At 40.0% G+C, this 23,144-nt stretch overlaps 2 protein-coding genes across 3 annotated transcripts in view; one reads left to right on the forward strand and one right to left on the reverse strand.

Moving 5' to 3' along the window:
* Window positions 1-21,054, reverse strand: PEX3 (peroxisomal biogenesis factor 3). 2 transcript variants are annotated; one of them, XM_074818894.1, is made up of 13 exons: window positions 20,876-21,054; window positions 12,930-13,061; window positions 11,455-11,536; window positions 9,106-9,132; window positions 7,738-7,781; window positions 6,390-6,514; window positions 4,993-5,059; window positions 4,838-4,892; window positions 4,405-4,561; window positions 3,389-3,459; window positions 2,448-2,570; window positions 1,182-1,278; window positions 1-772 (listed from the first exon to the last, which is right to left on the reverse strand). In XM_074818894.1, the coding sequence occupies exons 1-13, from the start codon at window positions 20,946-20,948 to the stop codon at window positions 689-691; spliced, it is 1,137 nt and encodes a 378-aa protein (XP_074674995.1). In that variant the 5' UTR covers window positions 20,949-21,054; the 3' UTR covers window positions 1-688. The 2 variants fall into 2 exon arrangements, with proteins under 2 accessions (XP_074674995.1, XP_074674996.1); XM_074818895.1 differs by lacking the exon at window positions 9,106-9,132 and having other exon boundaries at window positions 20,876-21,052.
* ADAT2 (adenosine deaminase tRNA specific 2) overlaps window positions 21,007-23,144 on the forward strand; it is a 10,809-nt gene continuing 8,671 nt past the window's right edge. The window contains exons 1-2 of the mRNA XM_074818896.1: window positions 21,007-21,142; window positions 21,387-21,491. Coding sequence (XP_074674997.1) covers window positions 21,083-21,142; window positions 21,387-21,491 — 165 coding nt within the window. The 5' untranslated portion in view covers window positions 21,007-21,082. The remainder of the gene's footprint in view (window positions 21,143-21,386; window positions 21,492-23,144) is intronic.

Raw genomic sequence — 23,144 nt, forward strand, 5'->3', positions numbered from 1 at the left:
TTTACATTAAAATATTTTATTACAATACAGACAATTGGGCTCAAAATTAATACAAATTAAGATAAAATATTTACAAGTTAATGTGTACAGTGTAGCTGTTTGAACAGCATAAACGAGAACTTCTAAAAATCCACATTCCTTTAGTATTAAGTAACAGAGAGAGCACCCCCCCCCAGCTTGTTCAAGAGGAACATGCATCAGTTGGCAAAGGCTTTCTGAAAAATGAGAGATTCTTTGAAATAAGATTTGTAAAATTAAGGGAGAAAAAAAAAGTTTTCCTTTACAAAAAGAAAAATTTGGGAGGCAAGAGAGGCCTTCATTCTGGTACTTTGTGCTATTCTTAGATCACTAGCATTTTTCCAAAACTTACACACCCCAGGCAAATAAGTGTTTTTTTTGGTAACGTTGTAATACTGCCACCACATGCCATAAAAATAATCAAATGAATTATGGAAGAGTTTAACCACTTTTTTAATAGAAAAGTCTTTACATACAATGATTCTTTCAACAAGAATAGGTGTTTGAAACAGAATTCTATTAGAACAAATATGGGCTCACTCCCCCTTTTTTCAGAACGGTCTTTTTGCTGGTCTACCACTCCTACACCATTATAAAATTAACCCAAGTCTCATCAGTAGTCACAAGGGATTTGTTATAAATACAAGATCTATTTCTATAAATGTGCAGTTCATTTCTCTAGTTGCTGAGGGGTACTAAAAGCTTCATAAACATTAGCAGCAAAATCTTTCACTTGTTCCATCATCAACAGGTCCTGGAAGAAATTTAAAGAATAAATTTGCTTAATCACACATCCACCACTATTCTGGTTTTGCTGCAGTACATAAGTCATCATGAAATGAGCACCCGGCACTCCCACAGAGATATAACTTAAACTTCTTGCTTTAGAAAGGTTTATGAGCAGAGCTGTAAGTAGAACCAAGTTAAGAGACCTTTTTGTGCTCCTGCAGTTTAGCAGAGGGAAGAGGTTCTAGAAAAATAACATTTTTGGAAGATACAAATTTACAAAACTTACAAGTTATGTTTAAGTTACCCCAATTGTTTCTAATTTTTTTTTTTAAAGCCACTGAAATTAAACAGAATGAAGTATGTTATTAAAAAGAAACATACAACATTCATTTCAAATTTTTTCTTGGGATATTTTAAATAAGCAAGATTCTTACCTGAACAAAGTGACTGGGTGTTTCACTGCATACTGAATGGATCTGTCCATTTATTATTGGAATTATCTTGGCTAAAGGAAGACTGACACTGGAAAGACTAGAAAAGAACAAAAGATATTGACCTAGACCTGCTCTGACATTAGTAAAGCCACTAAACTTATTACAATTCTAAGTTATTACTACTTCAAAAGTAAGAGTTGAAAGACTACAAACTAAAATGTACAGCTGAAGTTTTTTTCCCTATCAAGTCTTTCATTTAATATAGAGAAGTACCAAAGCAAGTGTCCGTTGGTGTTCCTGTTACACGCACTTTCAAACTTGCTTCTCACACAAGAGGAATACAGTTTAGCCAGAGTCTTTACATGTGTGTATACGTAAACAGTTGTTAGAAGTGCCAGTCTACAATCTCACACTATTTCAAACTCTAAGCCAGGCTTAGGATAGACAGCCAAGCTACAGCCTTTGGGATATTTTAAGTGACCTAAATAGTATACATTTAAATAAAAACAGTACTCTGAGAGCTATCAGTTATTAAAATAAACATATATAAACCCAGTTGTTATTTAAGGTTTTCATTCTAATATTTTAGAAATCGTATTTTAAGGATTTGAACTCAGCTTTTGGATTTGTAACACACTCACTGCACTGTTTAAAACCAGAGCTAACTTCAGAATGAAAGCTATTTTTAAACAGTGTTCTAGGAAGAGGCAGAAGATCTGGAATGTTAGTATCTTTTTTTCCAGCATACCTGCAAAGAACCTAAAGCTCTGCAGGTGCTTTGGCTACGTGTATTTGGAGAGTCACAGTACTGGCCACCTTCCTTGGGAACTGCAGTAACCGCCAGTCAGAGACCGGGGCGGACAGAGCTCCCTGCAGGGGAACACCCTCTTGCTCACGGCCTCAGTCACCACCAGTGGGGTAAAGCCTCCTTAGCTAGAAAGGCAGTCTGCTTGTACAGTGTTCAGGCAAGAAGTGGAAGGGATAGGTCTTCTGATTTCTACTTTTAGATCTGCAGGTGATGGTGGGAGATACCTCACGTAAATTCTAGCAATTTTACGGGTGGGAAGAAACACGCAGTAAGAAGAAACTCCTGGCTGTCTACTTGACTTCAGTGAGTAGACTGCATTTATTCTTGAAGAGCAAGAAGCACAATTATTTCCAGCATGAGAACTTCAAGTAGACAAGAAAATCAATAGCCTTTTTTTGAATTCACTGTGAACTGAAAGCATTATTCACATGAGAACCACAACAAAAGAAAACAAATACCTATGTACAGAGCCACTCTGAGAAAGGTCCTGTTCAGTGGGTCGAAAAAACTCTGCCATATTGTCCAGCAGTCGACTGAATCCTCTATTTAAACATGTGCTCAATACTGTACTGAAGTCTGGACTGAAAAAAAAAAAAGAAGGTTTGATTCCTGGGATTTATTTTCTCAAACTAAAAAACCCTGCAAGTATTCAGTGCTACAGATGTCCCTCCCGTAAGGGAAGATGTATGACCCAGACAAGAGGCCATTAGTGTAGCCACCTCAAGAAAGACCAGCTCCCCAACAACTCCACAGCAAACCGATCAACAACCTAAACTCTACCCTAAGATTATTAGAACCTAGATAAATCTAAAGTGTTCCTCACTTCTCTTTCCTAGTAATAACATAGAAGGGACTTATCCTTAAAATGCCCCAGATCTCTAGCAGCTAAATTGTAAGAGTAGTGTGGCATTTGGCTCAATTCCCTCATATTCAATGTTTACTATAGAAGCCTCACTACTCTACTATAGTAGCTCTCTGGTAAAAGGATGCATACAACCACTCTCAAAACCATGCATTAAAAATAAATTCTGATAAGCCAAAACTGGTGTTTCATTTTATCAAAGCAAGTAAATCCAGTAAGATTACTCTCGATTTACCCTGCTTTAGCAGAAGAGAAGTACTCCTCTGTTCCTGCATAACTACAGAAAAGGCGAGGAAGAGACTGGAAAGGACACCCTGGTCATCTCCTTAAGACAGGATTATTTCTTATAAATAAGTTTCAGAGCTCTCAAATTTTGAAAATCACAGCCTACAATTAATGAATATAAAAACTGAATGCAGCAGAGTGGTTACATTTCACACATGAAATTTAACAGGTTTTTTACATGAAAGTAGTTGTCTTACATAAACTATAGTTGTTGGGAGAAGTTTAGTATGAATACAGGGTATTTCTTTATACCTTTCTAGCATATCTCTAGTTTCATTAAGTAATTTAATTGTAGCAATGTCTCTTTCTGTGAGTCCAAAGGCCTAAAAAAAGCAAAGACAGACACTATTTAGTAAGAAATCCATTGGCAACCGTAAAAATAAGAGTAGAAATTGAGGAGTTTTGTACCATGGAATTAGGTCAAGATGTATAAGTCAAATCTATTTAGATTTAGAGAGGATTTATTGTTGTAAATCAGATTTTATATAATTTATATTCTAATTTTCCCTTTAAATGGTCTCTGTAGGATTTTTTTTTTTTTACTAAAAACAATATTAGCAGGAAATACAGACTAATTGAGCGAAGTATTTTTTCTACTTCTGACCTCCAAAACTGAAATAAACCCTGCATATCAGCTTGACTTAAAGGGATAAGCGCATGTAGCCACACCAAAGCCAAAGTTTCTTCTTTATACTAGTGTAATACCAAGTTAAGAATGAGTTTTCTCCAACCTGTGGTGTGGATGGAGACAAACACCTTTAAAAAATGTAGGAAATTACCTTAATGTTACAAATGAGATTAGATACACCTTTCTCTTGACTCCTGTTCATTTTCCAGCCCAAAGCCACAAGGGACTCCAGCACACCAGCACCTTCTTGTACATCAGCCAAGATGTGACAGCCGCCCATGATGGCTGCTGGTACACAAGTGCAAGGTAGTGCAATTTAGCTTAGGGCTGAGTCAAGCTGCACTGTGTTACAGCGTGCGTCACAGGCTAAAAGCAGTAACTGGGCTGTGCTGCTGAGCTTGAAGCTGACATTCTGAGGACAACACTTATTTCAATCAAATCTGAAGAAAGTACAACTTTACTTTGCCTTGATTAAAGAGATAAGGACACTCAATTTACGATGGAAGAGGCATCGCCGTTTATTAAAGATACAGATGCCATGATACAACTAGAGGACTGTTATGTACCCTTCCCTCCCCAAAACAAACAAACAAAAAACTCAGGATGAAGAAATGTAAATGAAAGAAATTGAAACAAGTACCTGGGTAGCCAAGGGGTTTTCTTCATCTGGCATCAAATAATGACATAAGGGAGAGTAAGGTGCAATCTGATCTGAATCTTTATGTTCCACTACTTCCCTGATATCTTTAAGTTTCTGTTCCAGCTCCAGAAGAGATAGGGTGTGCTTAAGGGAAATACTGGAAAGGAAAAAAAAAAAAGACTGCAGTCTTGATTGCAAAATGAATAACGATGCTTTGTTCTTCTACTGATAACACGTTCACAAGTCTGCTGTAGCAGATCCCAGTCTGCTATATTGGTTTGCACTGGCAGACATAGCCTGCTATAATAAAAACATTGTTTTGGAAAAAGTCAGTACGCCTTCCTTTTTTTAAATTCTAATAAAACTCATTGTTTTGGGAACAGTCATCATCATAAAGATTAAAATCTAACCACAGAGAAATAGAGGCTCTTACCTTCCAAAAACTTTATGCACAGCTTGTTTAACAATAGTTATTAGTTCAGTCAGTCCTAGAACAAGAAAAGTGTCAAAGTTATTCTCATGATTTGCTCAAGTCTAGAAAAAAGTAGTGTTTTGTTAAGTGTAGTTAGCTTATAATAAGCATCATACCGTCTCCTAAAAGGTGCTGAATACTTGATAAATATTGCTGCTGAACTTCAGGGGGAGCTAGTGGTGTCTGTGGGTGAAAAACAATGAACAGTTCTGTGACATGGCAACAATAGAGAACAATGCACAAAATTTCAAACCTGTTGCGACCAACTTCATCTTTATAATACCCTACAGCAGATGGATTCCCCCGTTCTCACATAACTCTATAGCTTCTGACTGTCTTCCTGCCATCAACCCATAGATCTTCCATAAGTCCTCTGGCATTCTTCAATGCTATACAGATCTCTCTTCCATTTTCAGTGGCACAGAAAAATCTTGCACTTTTCATTCATGTATAGTTAAGTCTCTTAAAACTGCATTGCAGATGAAACTAGACCCTCCGTCACCCCAAAAATTAAACCTAGTGGAATGGGATATTTATGCTCAACCCTAACAAAAATCTATCTGAGAGAAAAGAAGCTTTCAAGAACTGAGACAGGATCCCAATTTGCTCCGGTGGAGTGCCTCAGAGTTGGCCCTGTCAACCCACTTCTCTACTGGAAAAATATCAGGAAACATTTCTAGTCCAAACTCAACTTGCCCTTTTAAAAAAGCTTTTTCAGGTTTTACAAAATGAAGCACAACCTCCATCAACCCTGGCCTCCCTAATGAAAGCTTTTCTTGGATCTGCCTTGACATGCTGTTCCTTGACTCTCAGCAGGAGCTATCACAGGGGCCATACGACAACTAATCAAAGTTTGTATCCGTTATTTTAGATGAGCCATCCAACAATTTGCGGATCTTACTCTGTACAACGGGTACTTGCTTACTATGGGATTGGTTTATTTTTATTGAGCAGTGACAGATAAACTACATAAACAAAAAACAAGTCTTCTACCTTGCTTGGCCCCACCAACAGACATTTAAGGTAGACGGCCACCTGGTGTTAAATAGTCAAAATTTCAAAGACAACATTTTCTTCTTTAAGCCTAGGGAAAATTTAACTGGGGGAATTAATCTGTGCTAGGGAGACCTAAGCATTTATATCCATTTGCATACATATCTTGGATCATTCACACAGTATTACTGTTATAAAAAAAATTAAAGCAAAAAAATTATTTTCTGTTAGTGTTCAGATATGAAGTAACCTTCCTTAAGCAATACAAATGCGGACAAAAGGTATTCTTCAATATTGCTAGCATTTTGTTAAGAAACAGTATCATCAAATCATCCAAATTTAGAGGCTATTAAAACACATCAATATACTTCCAGTAATGCTTCCACATCTCCCACTCTTATAAGAGCTCTTGGTTTCATTCCAATATTCCTAAGGTATGCCCTTTTTATCTCTCACTAAATAATCTTTTCACTTTCAAGAAAGTGAAAGTTTTACCTTTGAAATAAAACAAGAAACTTACTGTGCCGTTTTTGCAGAGTGCAGCATTATCTAGGTAGATGTAACCGCCAATAATATTTAACTGGACTCGCAAAAGAACCACTAGCATACAGGTACTATATACAGCTACAATGCTTCTTGTGAAACCTTGAAAAGAGACAATAAAATAACTTCAAAGTCAAAGAAGTAAGGGTGAGCCAAGGAGGGAGAGTGCTCTCCAAGACTCAAGAAGTGCTGATGATTTTTAAATACACAGCCACTCTTCTCTCATTGGTTGTCATAATACACGTTTTCACAACACATATCCAAGATGGTCACGAGTCTAATATGTGCTGGAAACTACATCTAAAGTGTCCCGTTTAAAGTCCTCTATTAATATAATTTTGCACATTACACAAGTTATTTTGGGAAAAAAATAAAAATTATACAAGTAGCTCCAGAAGGAAAATGGATGTACTGTCAAATCATCTTTCTTCACTAGGCCAGGAAACACACAGTATGTTAGCCCTCATCATGCAACTAGGACACAGAAAGTGTAACAGTAGCTTGGGAAAAAAATTACCTAAGGCAGGAGCAGCTAGTATCTAAAGAAAGAAAATGAAAATGAGCATCAACTACCAGCCACTAGGCAACAGAGGATGTGTGGAAGAAGTGACATGAATAAATATGGATGAGTGCTGAGTAGCAAGAACATGGGAACAAAGGAGCTGGATCAAAAGTAGGATCTGTAAAGGTGTTGTGAAAAGGAGAAACAAAACCAGAAGGAAGGAAGGACAAAACCAGGGAGGTGGTGGGGATAACAAATGGTACTAAGGAATCAAAAGCAGTAAAAAAAAGCTCAGTAGTATTTCACTGCATAATTATCTGACTATCCTTCCTTCCTTTCCACTGCTTCCATCAGCTGATAAATAAAAAGATGAACCAGAGGGTTGGTTCTTAACCACTTCTATGGTGGTTCTCTCAAACAGGCTTGAAAAGAGGAAATTGCTGGCCATGTAAGGGCCGGCCTACATTTCCGATTGATGTTTTCTGTTAGGTTCAGCGTAGAACTTGCTGAAAAACTAGTTCAATTTTTATGTGATGACGCAGAAAGTTTTCACAAAGTTTTCTTGAGCAGGGTAACATGAAGGCCAATAAAGCTCTTCACCTTTGTCTCTGGGCTTCTACCTTCCCTTGGGGCTATGAAAAATTCCTTCATGAGGAGCTTTTGGGAGGGGAGGCAGGGAGGAGGTTTGCCTTGTAGTTTGTTACACTATCTTCATATCTACCGAAACAACAACGCAGTGTGAAGTGTGCATTTTAAACGGTGTGAAAGTCATTTTAAATTTATGCTAAATATTATGCAGATGGAATCTTTCATTTCCACTTACTTATTATCTTTAAATCCTCCCATATTTCTAACTTGTTTGCTGGCCTGTGGGAAAAATAAATGGAAATATTAAACATTTAAAAGTATATTGTCCTTGGAAATTAATAAATATGTTCAACAAAATAGCAGTGCTCTAAGGCGAGCTCACTGAGCTACTGTAATTATTCAGGTCAGATTCATGTCTACATTGATTTGCCTTGTTCAGTTAAGTGGCATATAAACAATACACTATGAAGTCACAGAAAAGATATTCAAACTTTAATGTATAAATATAGTATTTAGTGATGTCAATTATACACTTATATTATCAATTTTGCGTTACAATGCTAAGCGGTCAGAAAAAGCCCACCGATGGTACGAAGCGGTCTTTTCTAGGACCTCGATCCTCTATAAACTTAATGTAGACCCTCAGTTCAGTAGGGCTTCCTGTACCCACCTGTGCATAATAAGCACAGGATCAGAATTTCTATATCCTACTTTCTTGCAAGATTTACCATTGCCTGATGTGGTTTTGAAGTTCAGGTTTGATCATCAAAACCCAAAAAGATCATGGCCATTTGTGGATAAGAAGTCTTGCGCCATCCACCCAAACGCAAGTTGATCTTTTTTTATTGAGGCATGTTTACTTTTTTGGCCTGACCAATCCCTAAAATTTTATATATTCTGCAGTCAAAAGAGCAAGACTGTAGATTGCATAGATACACCTGAACTGCCTAAGGTACGTTGCACTTTACAACTCCTATCCAGAAGTAACGTTAGCAACATAGCAGCAGTAGCAGAGATAAGAGCAGGCTAACCATCCAAAAAGTTTCATCAGCCATTCTTGCCTGTTAAGCACTGTCAGTAAAGAATGGCTACTGTATCTCTATTGTGGAAGAAATATATTGTGGAAGTCACTCAGAGAAACATTTGGTAATTTCTTTGGATTGGAATTAACACTTAAATATTTAGGGCATAGTTCAGATTAACCTAGACTTTACAGTAACCTAGTTTATAAAAAATAATACACTTTTCACAGAAATCATCTCTCTTTACAGGCACAACATGTGCACTTTGGCATTAGTTTGACCATTGTATCACTTAAATAAACAATGAATTTTTAAGCTCGCTGCTATCAAATAATGCAAATTAAGTGATATAATAAACTATTAAGTCTACAACTCCCAAAAAAGTAGAGACAGATTAAGGAAAGGATAGTTGGAAGAGATACAAGGATCCATGGCACATACAAAAACAGTTTACTTCTCATTTTGCAAGCTAAATCTAACAGTTTTAAAAGCTATTCTAAAGCAAAACAAAGACTGTTAAGAAAATACAGTAATATTTCTATGGATAAAACACACAACAGGACTCAAAGACATATTGTTACTTATGAGTGGTAAGTTTTCCATGCCAACTGAAGAGAAAGAGAAGCCAATACATCAAATGTCAGCCAACTACATTTGCACCTATTATGTCAAAACATTTTCTAGAGCTCATGCTTACAGTTCTTCCTCACAATGTAAGGCAACAGCCAGGTAACAGTTTAAGTCTGCAAGTATTAAGCCTAACAGTAGAAATGGATTTTTCAGTCTTCATCTGCTGCAATTTACTAAGACCCAGATGCTACTCAAAACTCAACTTTTATTTCACTTTTATTTATTTGGAAAACCATTACCTGCTCTGGAAGCAAAAAGCAATGCAAACAAAAAACCAGAGGTTTGGAATAAAGCCAAGTGCTGAATAGGTGGGAGATACACAACTTCCACAAGTCTACAGCAGCAGGTACTTCACCTCATCTCAGTCACATTGCTTTGAAAAGAGGAGGACAGGCAGCAAGAACATCTGTGGTCTTGGATGCCACTCCCTCTTTAAAACTTTCTCTGGAAGACTGAAGACCTCAACCTGCTTACACCCCCAACCTACCACTGGCCGCCCCAAATTACCAAAACAATGTAAAAAAGGTTTGAATCAAGGAAGTGAATGGACTTTAAGTTAAAGGAGTTTACCTAAGCCATTAATGGGATCTATACCATATTATAGGTTATGTAAAAAAAAAAATACATCTTCAGGAACATTAAGAAAGGTAAATCTCCACATCTACTCTTTTGTATATTCAATGACAGCACTCAAAGGTCTGGAGCCATTTGATTCATTTTCTCACGTGGTAGTTGAAAGAAAACAAATCTATACCTCCATGTGTAGCACAAGAATGCAGAGCTTCTTCAAAGACTCACTTCAAAGTGGAATGAGCCCTGATGGCTCACTCCATGATCCATGCCTTCCCAAGCCCTTCTCTACATTGTCAGTTCAAAAAGTTCAAGCATCTAGCTACAACTTCTTCAGCATAAGTCAAAAAAGGAAGCATTAAGGCACAAACTCCACTGTAGGATACACCCTAAATGGACATCCATGCTTCCAGGACATTGCATGTAACCAGCATTTAAAAAAAGAAAATTTGTTTTCAGAAACACATAACAATAATATCGAAAAGTCTCATCTCCATTTTCACTGGGATTACTGGAATTTGGAAGTGTGTCACCGTAGTCATAAACTGCTTCAACTAGTCAAACAAGTTAGAGACACCAGATATATTTTGATAGAAGAATGCATGCTACAGAGGACAAACTAAGGCACTGTATGTCCCAACCACTGAATAAAGGATTACAGGCCTTTGTAGACTATTTTGCTGCACAGTCCAGAAGACAAATCTGGTGATCCACAAGATCTTTTTCCTTCAGGTTAATTTTTCACTGAGTAAAACTCTTACTATGGCAAATATATTAAACATTCCATTAAAATTAACTTTTCCTAATTTCTTGTTATTTGGGGTAAATAATACTCAATTACAATTGCAAATTCTCAGATAATCTATTATAAAAACATTTTTCAGGCTGTAATTCCCACTTTAAATACTACATTCTGTTGCCTTGTGGGAGTTTGACTGAAAAGATACAATGATTGCATAGGTAATTATTAAATGCTATACAGCTGAAGTTATAGCTATATAAATAAGCTAGTGGGAGGTAAACTAGAAAGGCAGCCTAGAGTGAGCCGGTGTTAACTGCCTACATAACACACTTACTCCATGCCAAATGCCAAGCATCATACTCTACTTTTAAGGTATGCTATTACATGCTTTATGTATTTAAAAATATGCTATTTGTTCCTGAAGTTATAAGGAAAGCAAAGGTGTTTTCTGACAGGGAAGCATCCCTCTTAATGTATGACATGCCCCTATTTGTTCTGCTTCAAAAAAGAAATAAAAAACCCAAACAACTTCTTATAGCTTACATCCATTTGCAATCTCATCTTGGATGCTTTCCACTACTATTCATGTCTGACCCTGGTAAGATTACATAGACATTTTTACACACACAGTATCAACAACTCAGTCAAGATACTCTGTCCTGTTTAAGAGAGGACTAGACCCTCTAAGTACTTTTATCTGCCTATCTTATAAGCACTTCAATAAAAACCATGGCTCTCACTGAAGCGTCTTAAAGGAACTATTATTTCTTGTACTGTTTGGAAAATACCAGCCATACCTATCAAAATACATCTAATACAACACAAAATATTTCAATAGTGATTTCAAAATACTTTAAGACTAGTGACTCAATGGGACACAGAAACAAAATCCCGCATGCTTTCTACATTATAAATATATCATTTGAAAAAACTCTTATCTTGTGATCAAAACAAGTGATCTTTAACACAATTAACAAAACAGTCTTACCTATTTTTAAGAAGAGATGTGAGACTCTCAGAATTTAACTGATGCATTAAAGCATCCCTCAATGTTGGAAGCATTGACAGCACTGTTATTGAAAGAAAAAAGAAAAAAATCTGTCAACATAAAAATCATCACAAACCTATCCCCTGCTCTCACTCAGTAGCTGCTATACAACATAAATCCCATTGCTCAAGAGGCAAAGCTGGGAGGACAAACAAAATAGGAAACCCTAGGAGCACTCAGAAGTGCAGTTGCCTGCATGCCTCTTACGAGCTTGGGCACAGTGCTGCCCTTACGTGGCTACATGTCTTTGTTGGCTCCAGCTGCAGATGTGTACTCTCAGCTTGTGTATGTGCAGATACATGCCTTCAACTCCCCAGAATAAAGTCTGGCGAAAATCTACACTGTTGCATTTCTCCAAATGAGGAGGAAAAGCTCTGAGGTTTGTTTTTATCCCGACGAGAGATCCAAAGAAAGATGAGTTTTTTAAAAAACCAAGAAAGCTGTTGGGAAAAAATCCTTTACTTTCAGAATATTCAATGTCCAATCTGCTGTTATATGATGGGAACAGGAAATGGAAAACAAGCATGCACAGAACATAATAAATACTAAGAACAAAATATGAAAAATCTTGACAACAGTGCATGCTGCCAGACAGAAGGTACTTTGTACAATGAAAGGCAAAGGAAAATTAAGTCCTTTCAGTAAAATCAATCCCAGCACTACAAAATGGAAAAAGATGAAAATACCACGGTATTTCACATCAGGGTAAACACAGTGCACCAAAAGCATCTGCAGCCACCCAAGAAGCTATTACAAATTTCAACAGGAGAAGAAAATGCTGCCCAATTTGTTTCATAGAAATGGTTTTGAATGGCCCGTATTTACAAGAATGACAAGGATTCTGTTAAACCCTACCCTACTATCTCCTCTGCAGAAATCCAAAGACCAGTGCTGTAATATAAACACTTCCACTTTCTGCACCCCAGCTAGTGAGATACCTTTTAATTGTTCAAATGTAGGGAACTAATGGACTGACGTGCACCTTACCAGTAAGTAAAAATTACCCACCAAGCTCTGTGTAGCTTACTAACAATGTGCTACAGTAAAATAATCCTGCTGTAAATTCAGTATTGTTTGAATCTTGGTGCTGTTTCATACCTCAATACAACATGCAGTTTAGGGCAATACACAAAGAGTCTTGAAGTGACAAAAAATTGGAACCTGCATGTATGTTTGTATGTATTATAGATGGATATATTCAAACCAAGGGTTAAGATGACCCCTAGAAATCCCTCCAATCCTCTGTTCTGGAGATTCTGTTTTTACCACGCAAAGTGACTCTATTTGTGTATTAGTATTTAATTAATATTTTGAATTCACCTACATTTCTTATGCTTCTTCCATACTGTCAATATTTAGTATAAATCCCCAAATAATTCCACCTATCAAAACCAGTAGCTATTTCCTTATCTTACCTGTCATATTGCACGTCCTCTGATTACTTTCAAAATGATACTGCCTTCGCGCTTGGGCGATATATTCAGCTGCCTCTCGTTCTTGGATTTCTCTGATTTTCTTCTGCCCATATTTTCCCAGTAAATAGACTCCTACAGAGAGATTTTCACATTACAAGCTGCTTTAAAAATGTGACAAAGGCCCCTTCAGTCTGTTTTGATTTTAAGGGTACATAGAGGTTTTTTTGGGATATGTGAGTCTTAAGTATTTTAATACTGATTGACAAAGTAATACTCAGAAATGTTTTCAAAATTAATTAAAATGTGAAGGGTAATGAATCATTATTAAAAAAAACTTTTTTGAGAAGAGATATCTTGCCTTTCAAGGAAGGCATTTTTGGTACTACTGCAATGTGAACAACTAGTACTGAAGAGAGATTGAAGCAAATATTGGGAAGAGAAAAAATGTAGGGTAACAAAAACAAATTATAGAGAAAAGAAATTGAAATGCACAGGTCTGGAGATGGATGGAAATTTATTTTTTTTTAAAGGATATCACTCTAAAATTAGCAGAAGTGAAAGATAAAACTCAAGTCTTAAAAATCACATAAGCAAAAAATGTTACAGACTAACACTTCCTCCATTTGGTCCTGAAACTTGTCTGTAGGAAGAACCTTCGCTTCGGTGGGGCTTGACTGTGGCCCTCTTATTTCTAACCAGGCCTAGTTCCTACTCTCCAGTCTCACTCTTCTACCCTTGAGGATCTGATCATCCCTCATCACCCTCACGATGAATCTCTACATTTCCTCCTCTCCCAACATACATCCCTTTGAAGTTTCCCCCAACTGCTCTTCTCACACCACCAGGGGCTCAGAGATCTGTCCAGGCTGCCCCCAGCCCTCTTCTTGTCTTTCTTCATCTCCATCTTCCTTTCTAAGCCGTTCCTCAAGATACCACTACATCTTCTAAACTTATCCTCAGCACCTTTGGCCACAGCAAGCTGCTTTGCATTAACTTCTCCCCCTCCACCCAGGGCTTTTCATAACACCTCCTATGTATCACATTCATCTGCTGCCTCCTGTATGCACTGGTAGCAGCAGTTACCTATTCAGGGGCATAAACAAGCTCTTCCCATGTTCTTTCATGCAAGAAGTGGGGGGAGAAAATAAGGAAGGAACAAACACAAGCAGAAAAGACTATTATACAAGTTATCATCTTCTGTCCACTGGGGAGCAATCCCCTAAGTACTGAAACCCCTCTGCAGAATGTCAGCTCCAACTCTGTCAAGTCAATAATGGTACACAGAAGAAAGAATATCAAGTCTTTATTTTTTTCTACCAAGCACTTTCGAAAGTCATAAACACAGAGCTACAAAGTTTTCTTCAAACCAAGGGTTTTACATTTCAAAGTTAATATCTGATTGAGCCATTTAACAGTTGCTGGATGCTGAAAGTTTTAAAACTGTTTTTACAAGCCCGATCCACAAAAACTAAAAAAAAAACCCAAAAAACCCAAACTCCCCAAGATTTTGAATTCAGCTACATTTTTTAGGTCATTAAAACTTTTCAATACGTTCTCCAAAACTATCATTAGTATTTCAAAAGGCTTTTTAACTTTGTGCCCCAATATTTATGGTTGAAAAAAAAATCTGGCTATTCATATCGGCATTATGTTTCCTAATAGGCAGCCACAAGCCAGACAAGTTTGGAACAACCGCAGTCACTTCCATTTATTTCCCAAAAGCCTCATAAAATAAAAATGGGGAAGTCACTCTTTCTTGCTTCAGCCTTTAGGCAGACTAACCATTTGCCATGTAGAAGATTCACCCCATTAGATGCAAACTTTAATATTATGGTTCCATATACATAAAATGCAATTTTACCACTGTAAATTGTTAACCAAAATGAGGCTTCATAAATAACAATTATTTTTCTCTAAAAAGTTATCAATTCTTGCTGCTAAGAATATATATTTAGAACACAACTGTCAGGGTAGTGATTTTTTTTTTTTTCAGTTAACATACTGAAACAGCAACAATTTTTTTAGTATTAGCAAATAATTTTTGAACACAAGATTTTTCCAATCATTTTATCCCACCTCATTTTTCACATTACATTCACACATATCCAAATGACTACTTTTGTTTATTTTTTCCCCTTAAAATAAGTCCTTTAACTCCAGGTTTTGTGTCAGAGAAGTCCTAAGTATAAAAAAACCCCTCTTCCAGAACATACACAGGACACAGGCAGATACACAAACAATTCAAGAAGAATCATGTGCATGCCCTTGAGTGATATGCTGGAGTAGCACCTTTATAATTAAGATTGAGACAGCTAATTGCTTAATACTCGATTGTTAAAGCTGTGTGATTACTGTGTAATAAGAGCTGCTGTGCCCCATGAGAGTACAAAGTTGCATTAGCAGTCATCCAGGTTTAACAAGGAGTTTCCAGACAAAATACTTGTCTAAAATGATGCAACACCAGCTACTACTAGTCTTATTTCTCCCCGCCTCCCCTGAACTAAGCCATAACTTTGACCCACCACTGAGAGATGTTATTTACTCCAGTATCATCCTCATCTTTGGGAACACAATTCATTAGAGGTTAACCAAGGTAAAAGTTACACCATGCACATGGCTTAAGCAAAACCAATGAACAACAAAGAAGTTGCCTCTGTTACTAACAGCATGGCTCATTGTCAGCTTTGTGGCAGTAAACTTCTGCCCACTGGTCACTCGTGGCTGAACTCTGAGCCTCTGCAAGTCTCCAGCTTATGAGATATTTCAAGGAGCCGCCAGCCTGGCAGTCGGTCTGCCTGTGTGTTCACATCTTACTTTCGAACCACTGTGTGCACCTACACTGATACATGTAGCATTAATTCAGAAGACTTGAAAACAACACACACTTTGAAGAAGTCCAGGCTGAATGCATCACATGAAGACACTGTCACCCGGAGTTGGAAGCAGGACCAGAGAAAGACGAATCCCAAGAACTGTCAAGTCAAGTCAGCTAACGTGCCTGTAGGAAATTACACTGGCATTTTGAGAATCCCTGTTGTTACAAACAAGCACAGTGAACACCAACTGTTTACAACAGCTAATATAACTTGATTTTACCTCTCAGTATGGGATAGGAGGTCTGCAAAAAGTGGCAGCAGCAACATTTTACTCATGTCTAATTAGCTAAACCATTGTATAGATGGAACTTCATACTGAATCTTTCCATATGTTCCATACAAACCCAGGAATTAAGAAAATTCAGCAATAATGAGACCGCCAGAAAGATAATTTCTATGTAAACCTTTTTCTGCCTTCATTAACATGTGAACTATACAACCAACACTTCTGAATCACAGAGGGTTCAGAAACAGAGGAGTGGTACAAACTAGGACTACATTACCCAGTAACAGAACCTGCAGGTACAAGGAATCTCAATAAGGGTCTTGAACTACAATTCATTCTGCTTTAAAATTGATCTACAAAGTGAAATGTATTTATATCTGTATTGGCTGTCTGTGCTGGTTTGGGCTGGGATAGAGTTAATTTTCTTCATACTAGCTGGTACGGGCTATGCTTTGGATTTGTGCTGAAAACAGTGTTGATAGTACAGAGATGTTTTTGTATTGCTGAGCAGTGCTTACACAGAGTCAAGGCCTTTCCTGCTTCTCACCCCACCCCACTAGCAAGGATGCTGGGGGTGCACAAGAAGTTGGGAGGGGTCACAGCAGGGACAACTGACCCCAGCTGACCAAAGGGATATTCCATACCATACAGCACCCTGCTCAGTAATATAACTAGAGGGGAGGTTGGCAGAGGGGCTGCTGCTTGGGGCCTGGCTGGGCATCGGTTGGTTGGTGGTGAGCAACTGTCTTCACTTCCACCACTTGTCTTCCTTGGGTTTTATTTTTCCCCTCTGTTATTCCTCCTCCCCCTTTTCCTTACAATTTATTATTTTAATTATTTAAACTGTTTTTATCTCAACCCATGTGTTTTCTCACTTTTACCCTTCCAGTTCTCTCCCCCATCCCATGGAGCAGGGGTGTGTGGGTGCGTGTGAGTGAGTGGCTGTGTAGTGCTTAGCTGTTGGCCAGGGTTAAACTACAACACTGTCCTACAACACTGAGAACACCCAGGGTCTACAATACCCATATCCTGTGGAAGAAACAGTTTGATTCATCTGTTAACAGTGAATTGCGATAAAAGTGCTCTAATATGTCTCTGTAGCCCTCTTTGGCTGTAGCATTGTATAGTCTCTTCCCATCTAAATTTAAGTAATGGAAGTAGCTTACAGAATCTGCAGGCTCTTACATATTCATGCCAGTGGCCTCAAACAGGTAGGATATTTCTCACATCACATAACTTACGGCTTACCTCTCCCTTAGCCCTTTCCTTTCTTCACAGGTAGAACAGAGAGATGAGCAGAAGGGTGGGATAGGTAACAAGGAGGCATCAAGTTTTCAGGAAACCTCTTTATAACCTTATGTAACCTTTACCCTCACTGCCATACTTTCCTCAGGAAAAAAAAAAAGGGGGGGGGAAATTTTCAGTTTTAAGAATTTTATTATGTAGAAATTGCACTGACACATAGAAGCCTGCATCCTTCCAGAACATTGATAGCTCCCTAAGTTGTGGTTTGTCCTTACATACAAGCAAGCCCTGCATCAACTGTCATACAACTGCCCCATTATGGTTGAAAATCATATTTAAAATAGGAAGGCACCAAAGCCTTATTTTCTTGGTACCACTGAGTCCCACCAAAACCTATTTAACACCCCTGCACTCAGTCACAAACCAAGACAACTTTCTCTGCTAAGCAGACTTCTGAACTGAAACATTCCTTCTGCAAACCAAAGGTTGCGACAGATGAAATTGAGCAATAAACTCATTCACCACTGAAATCAGAACCAAACATTGCAGACACACCCTCAACTTGTTCTTCTACTGCAGTGAGAGAATTTCAACAGTGAATCATTTTGTAACATCCATTGAAATCTGCCTTCAACACCGAGCACTGAGACAGAAGCCACTTTAAGGTAAATCTACCTATCCAACAGGAACAAGTGAACATAACAATCCTTGCAGCTCCATCATGCTAGCTCTCCCTACTTTAAGTATGTCTAGTGGGTTTGATCCCAGATCACTAGCTTTTGCTCACTTGAAGAGATTTAAGTCTATTTAGTATGCAATTTATTTTATATTGCTAAAAGAACAGACTTCTGAAGAAAGGGTCTTTGCTAAATTGAGGTCTTCTCAACCCCGCTCTATGGTTAAGGAAAGATTACGCCTATTTCAGTTGCTTTTCCCTCAATTTGAGCTCTTACTCTATCTTCATAAACAGAAAAATCTGTTGCAGTGTTGAGATTGACAGAAATTACACTAAGCATGACAGCAACTGATAACGCACAAGGAACCCATCTCAGTAAACAGAGGAAAGGCTACTAACCGACTCAGATTTTGGTGCAGTAATTCTTCAGTAACACAACACTGATACAACATTGTATCAGTAATAATGTAGAGACTCTTCTGTCCTGTCTAACGAATCATTAAACACTCATATTAATCTCTGACCATGTGCCAGTTAAAGACTTAAAATCATTAAACCCTGTGATGTCCCGTTTTCCTTGTTACATCCTTCTTCCCAGAAAATGCACCTACAGCTCTTAAAAAAAACCAAACAGAAAAATACCACCACCAGAGAGATGTAGATTCCAGTCTCTGGTATTAAATCAGCAGATTTGGATGCTTTTCTTAAATCATTCAGCCACTTCCAAATATTCTGTCTTCAAGTAAAAGCAGCAATTTAAAGTTGCATTCTACCTTTCAACATTAGGCAGTATTTTTTTGAGGAGAGTCCGCTGTGCATCTGAGAGTTCTGATTTATTAGTGGTGGCATTACCATAGCTCCTGGAGTTATTTTAAGGTCTGATCCATAACTAACATGGAGATGGCCAAAGCACTCACAATTCAGCTGCTGAACAACTGTAGTGCAGCACTCTGCAGTAAATCCCTCCAACTCCCAGGCTGCCCTAAAATACCATCGTGCAAGTTGCAGCTGGTAGCAGCTCATGATGTTCTCCTGCTTGCAGATGCCCCGATTTACTACAGAGTCTCAAATACAAAAAAGCAATTATCTACAGTCCACAAATACAACACAGCCTGATAAAACAGGTATTTGATCCATGCTGCAGGCAATGACAGCACTGTTCAATATTTTCCATCAGAAGTTGAAATGCTTGTTAGAAGAGAAACATTGGGGTTTTTTTTGATTGGTCATACTTTAAATGACTTTATTTTAGTCCCCGATTATTCTTTTAAGTGTACTTCAACCAGTCAGTAGCATTTTAGTGAAAGTGACACTGACCTGTATATAAACAGCACCAATCATAAGGAAAAAGCTGCAAATTCAGCAATATTAGGATGGCTGGCTGAGTGCCGTTTATACATGATGAATTTAGGATTTCAGTCTATAAGGACTACCAAGAGCCACAAGCTCCCCAATATCTGCTTTCCCACTTGGACACTGATCCACATTTACTAGCTCATACTGGGACAACTGATGTTTTTACTATTCTCATTTGTCTGCCCACCACTCTCACAAAGGCAGTTGAAGGGGAGGGAGAACAGCTTGCAGGTTACAGGCTTGTATATTAAAGTAAATGGTGGTGGGCTGTAAGTGTGGTGGCTCAGAAACTGGTGAACAGTACATTCTGCTGTAATTGCAGAGTCAGAAAACCTGCAGGTGGAGAAGGGGTCCGACAAGTACTTCAGTAACCATCATCTAACCTACTATAGTGTATTAATTACCACTCTTTTGAAAAATGCAGAAGGAATTCATGCGAAAGGATGCAGAGGACACAACAACCAAGGCAAGTCAGAAGTATATACAATTCACCTTCACAAGAGACCTCACCTGAGTATGAGACAAACTGTACTGCAAAACCCCTGTAGCCCTTTGAATATTTGACTGTTCAGACACGTTCCAGTGGGTATAAAAACTTTCCTCAGCAACTCTGTAATATTTAATTTTGTGTCATCTGCATAAGATATAAGTACATCTGATAACTGAGCATGCAAAGGCATGGCTGTACCTTTTGAGGAGTATCTAATCTTCAGCTGCACAGATATGCACTTCATTATTAAACAGAGAGAGAGATCCAAGGTGTTCTTTTAAATCCAATACCAACTAAAAATAACCCTATAATAACTCAAGGAACAGAGGAGCTTACCAGACCATAACCACCCTACAGGTTAGGCAAGAGCTTTAACGGAGAAAGAACAGCTTGAATAATTACTGTAAATCCTCCTCTCCACTAAAGTTTTGTGTCTGCATGGTTTGTATTTGACAAGTCACCTCAATGCCCAAGTCACTTTTAAAACTGCAGGCTTTCAGTCTCCGTCCTAAAAATAATAATACAAACGTCACCCACATTTTGCGCGGTTAAATGCTGTTTCAGACCAATACAAAGCCCTGCCGTAAGAACACCCAGGCAACTCGATTCCCTGTGTTTTAGGGCTTTCAGAGACGACTCGCAGATTTTCCCCTCTGCGTAGGAGAAAAACCCCCTGCCGCCTGAGCTCTCCCAGAAGCGGTCAGCGGGTGCGTTTTGGTGTCACCAGAAAAGCGAAGGACTGCTTCAGGCCCCCGCGGAGCTCCCTGCGCAACAGCCCCCCGCCCACAGTGGCGGCACCGCCGGGCCCGCGGCACCGCCGGGCCCGTCCCGCCCGCAGCCGGTGCCGGTCCCGCCCAGGCGGCAGGGGCGGAGTGGCGGGCAGACAAGCTTTCCCACCAGCGGGGAACCCGCCTGGCCACCGGGGGCTCGTCGGGCTCAGCAGGCCGAGCACCGCCTCTGAGGGGGCCTCCCCGGCGGGAACCAGGAGCGGGAAGGCCCCATGGCCCCGAGGCCAGCTCCGCGCCGAGCCCTATAATCGCCCCCCACCGCCCCGAGGCCCCGCTTCCGGGCACTCACCGCCGAGGAAGGTGCCGAGGACGAGGCATTTCTTCTTGTGCCGCTTGAGGAAACTCCAGAGGGACCGGAGCATCCTGCGCGCCCGGCCCGGCCCGGCCGCCCCTCGCCTCCCCGCGTCGGCGGAAGGGGCGGTGGTAGTGGCCCCACCCGCGGTGCCTCGCCGCCCGGCCCCCCGGAAACACCGCCCGCGCTCCGCCGGTGCCGGCCATGGAGAAGGAGGAGGAAGAGGCGGCGGCGGTGGCCTGGATGGACCAGGCCCTCGAAGTGGTCAGTGCGGGTGGTGGGCTCCCCCCAGCCGTGAGGAGGGCGGGCGGGCTCCGCTCCCCCGCGCGGGGAGAAGCCTTAGAGGAGGCCTGAGGGGAGCCCCGGGGCGGGCGGGTGGGCCGAGGCCTCCCTCACGGCAGCGCCCAGCGGGCGGGAGTAACGGCGGCTCGTTAAACCTGGCTCGTGCCTCCCGCCGGTAGGGTTGTCCTGCTGCTTGCGTCTGTCTGTCTGTCTGTCCGTCCTGCAGGCTAAAGAGGCGCTGGAGAAGGGGGAGGTTCCCGTCGGTTGCCTCCTGGTGTACGGCGGCGAGGTCATAGGGAGGGGCAGCAACGAGGTCAACGAGATGAAGGACGTGAGTTGGGGCGAGGGGGCTCCTCAGCGGAGGTGGGGGGCGGCGGGCGGGCGGGTGAAGGGCCCCTCAGCGGCGGGTGAGGGGCCCCTGGCGGGCGGGCGGGCGGAAGGCCCTGCGCCGGGCTGCGGCGGCGCCCGCCCGCGACGGGGCGCGGTCCGGCGGCTTCGGCCCCCGGCCGGCGCCGTCGGGCCCCGGGAGGGCGGCGGGCGGTTTTCGGGAGAAAGCGAGCGGGTGCCGGGAGTAAGGGGATAGGAAGCAAAGCGGGGCAGGTGGCAAAGTCACGGTGTGAAGTGGAGAGTGCCGTCCCTGGAAGGTGTTTGGGTTTCAGACGTGTTCTCTGAAGGCCTTTAAAGTCACCTGGGGGTTAAGAGTGAGAAAAGAGTGACCTGTGCAGCCTTTCTGTTGAAATTCTTTCCACAGAGACTCCAGAAACAGTTTACGTTGTTAGCGAGATAACATTTTCATGTTACATGATAAGGTTATCTGAAAAGTAGTGAACTGTAAATGGGAAATCCAACTCTGTGGCTTTTCTGGGAAAAAAATCCATACAAATAAAGGAACAAATAATTATCAGTCTCATTTTGGAAGAGACGGGGGAAGGAGTTGGGAAGTTGTGCAGAGTTACAGAATATGTAGAGTAGCAAAATCTTGTGCCTAGTTTATGGAAAGTCTTCCTTTGACAAAATTTTTTTTTCCAAAAAATATTGCCTGTGAATTTTAGGCCTGACGCTTGCAACTTTAGCTGTCAAATTAGATCTTACATGTGCTGAGAGACCCATTAAAACCAACAGGGATTTTGTACAACTGGAAGTTTTGTATAAATGAATCTGATTCCAGGATATGGCTGTAATTTATATTAGATGCCTCATCTGAAAATATAATAAAAGATGAAAATGGGTCTTTTTAGCTAAAAAATGTAACAGTAAAGATGAATCATTATACTAATTTGTGCTACAGGACAATCCATAATGTATTAAGATAATTCTAATACAACTCAAGCCAGATGACAGAGAAGTGAGGTATCTCGAGTTACATCAGTGTAAACACTGTGGGGAAGCAGACACTTCTTAGGAAAATTGTGCCAGAGATACTAATGCTGTGTAAAAATCATGTATTAATAAACAGGCAGAACATAGCTGACGAGGCTGATAACAAAATCAGAATGAACTTAAAAATATTAGGAAAGCTTTCAGACTTTTTTGGTGTTAATATCAGGGTTGCCTGAAAGTTTGTACTTAAATCCAAGTAGCCTGCATTTTGAAAACAGTAAACTGTTAATATCTTTGAAAGCCAAGCCTTTTTTCAATTTCTGTTTAGCTCAAGTTTCAATTCTTTTGTGGCTTAATTTTCATAAATGCTTATATTATAGTGATTGGAAATGCTGGGTACTTAGTGCTTCTAAATTTTGGCTCAGATACTTAATTGCTCCATATAGTCTAAAAGAAAATGTAAGCTTGAAAGATGCACTTGGTGGGAAATGTGAATGCAGAAAATTGTTTTCAGCTTTTTCCTAACGATTTCTGGCATTATTTAGGAACAATCCGGGGGAAAAAACAACCCCTCTTGAACCATTGAGGCAGGAGGCAGTTCCAGCAGACCTCATAAATTTGTCAAGGTCTGTTTTAAAACTAATTTCTCGTCCTACCTCATATT

This window comes from Strix aluco, chromosome 3, assembly GCF_031877795.1.
Source record: "Strix aluco isolate bStrAlu1 chromosome 3, bStrAlu1.hap1, whole genome shotgun sequence".
Lineage (NCBI taxonomy): Eukaryota > Metazoa > Chordata > Aves > Strigiformes > Strigidae > Strix > Strix aluco.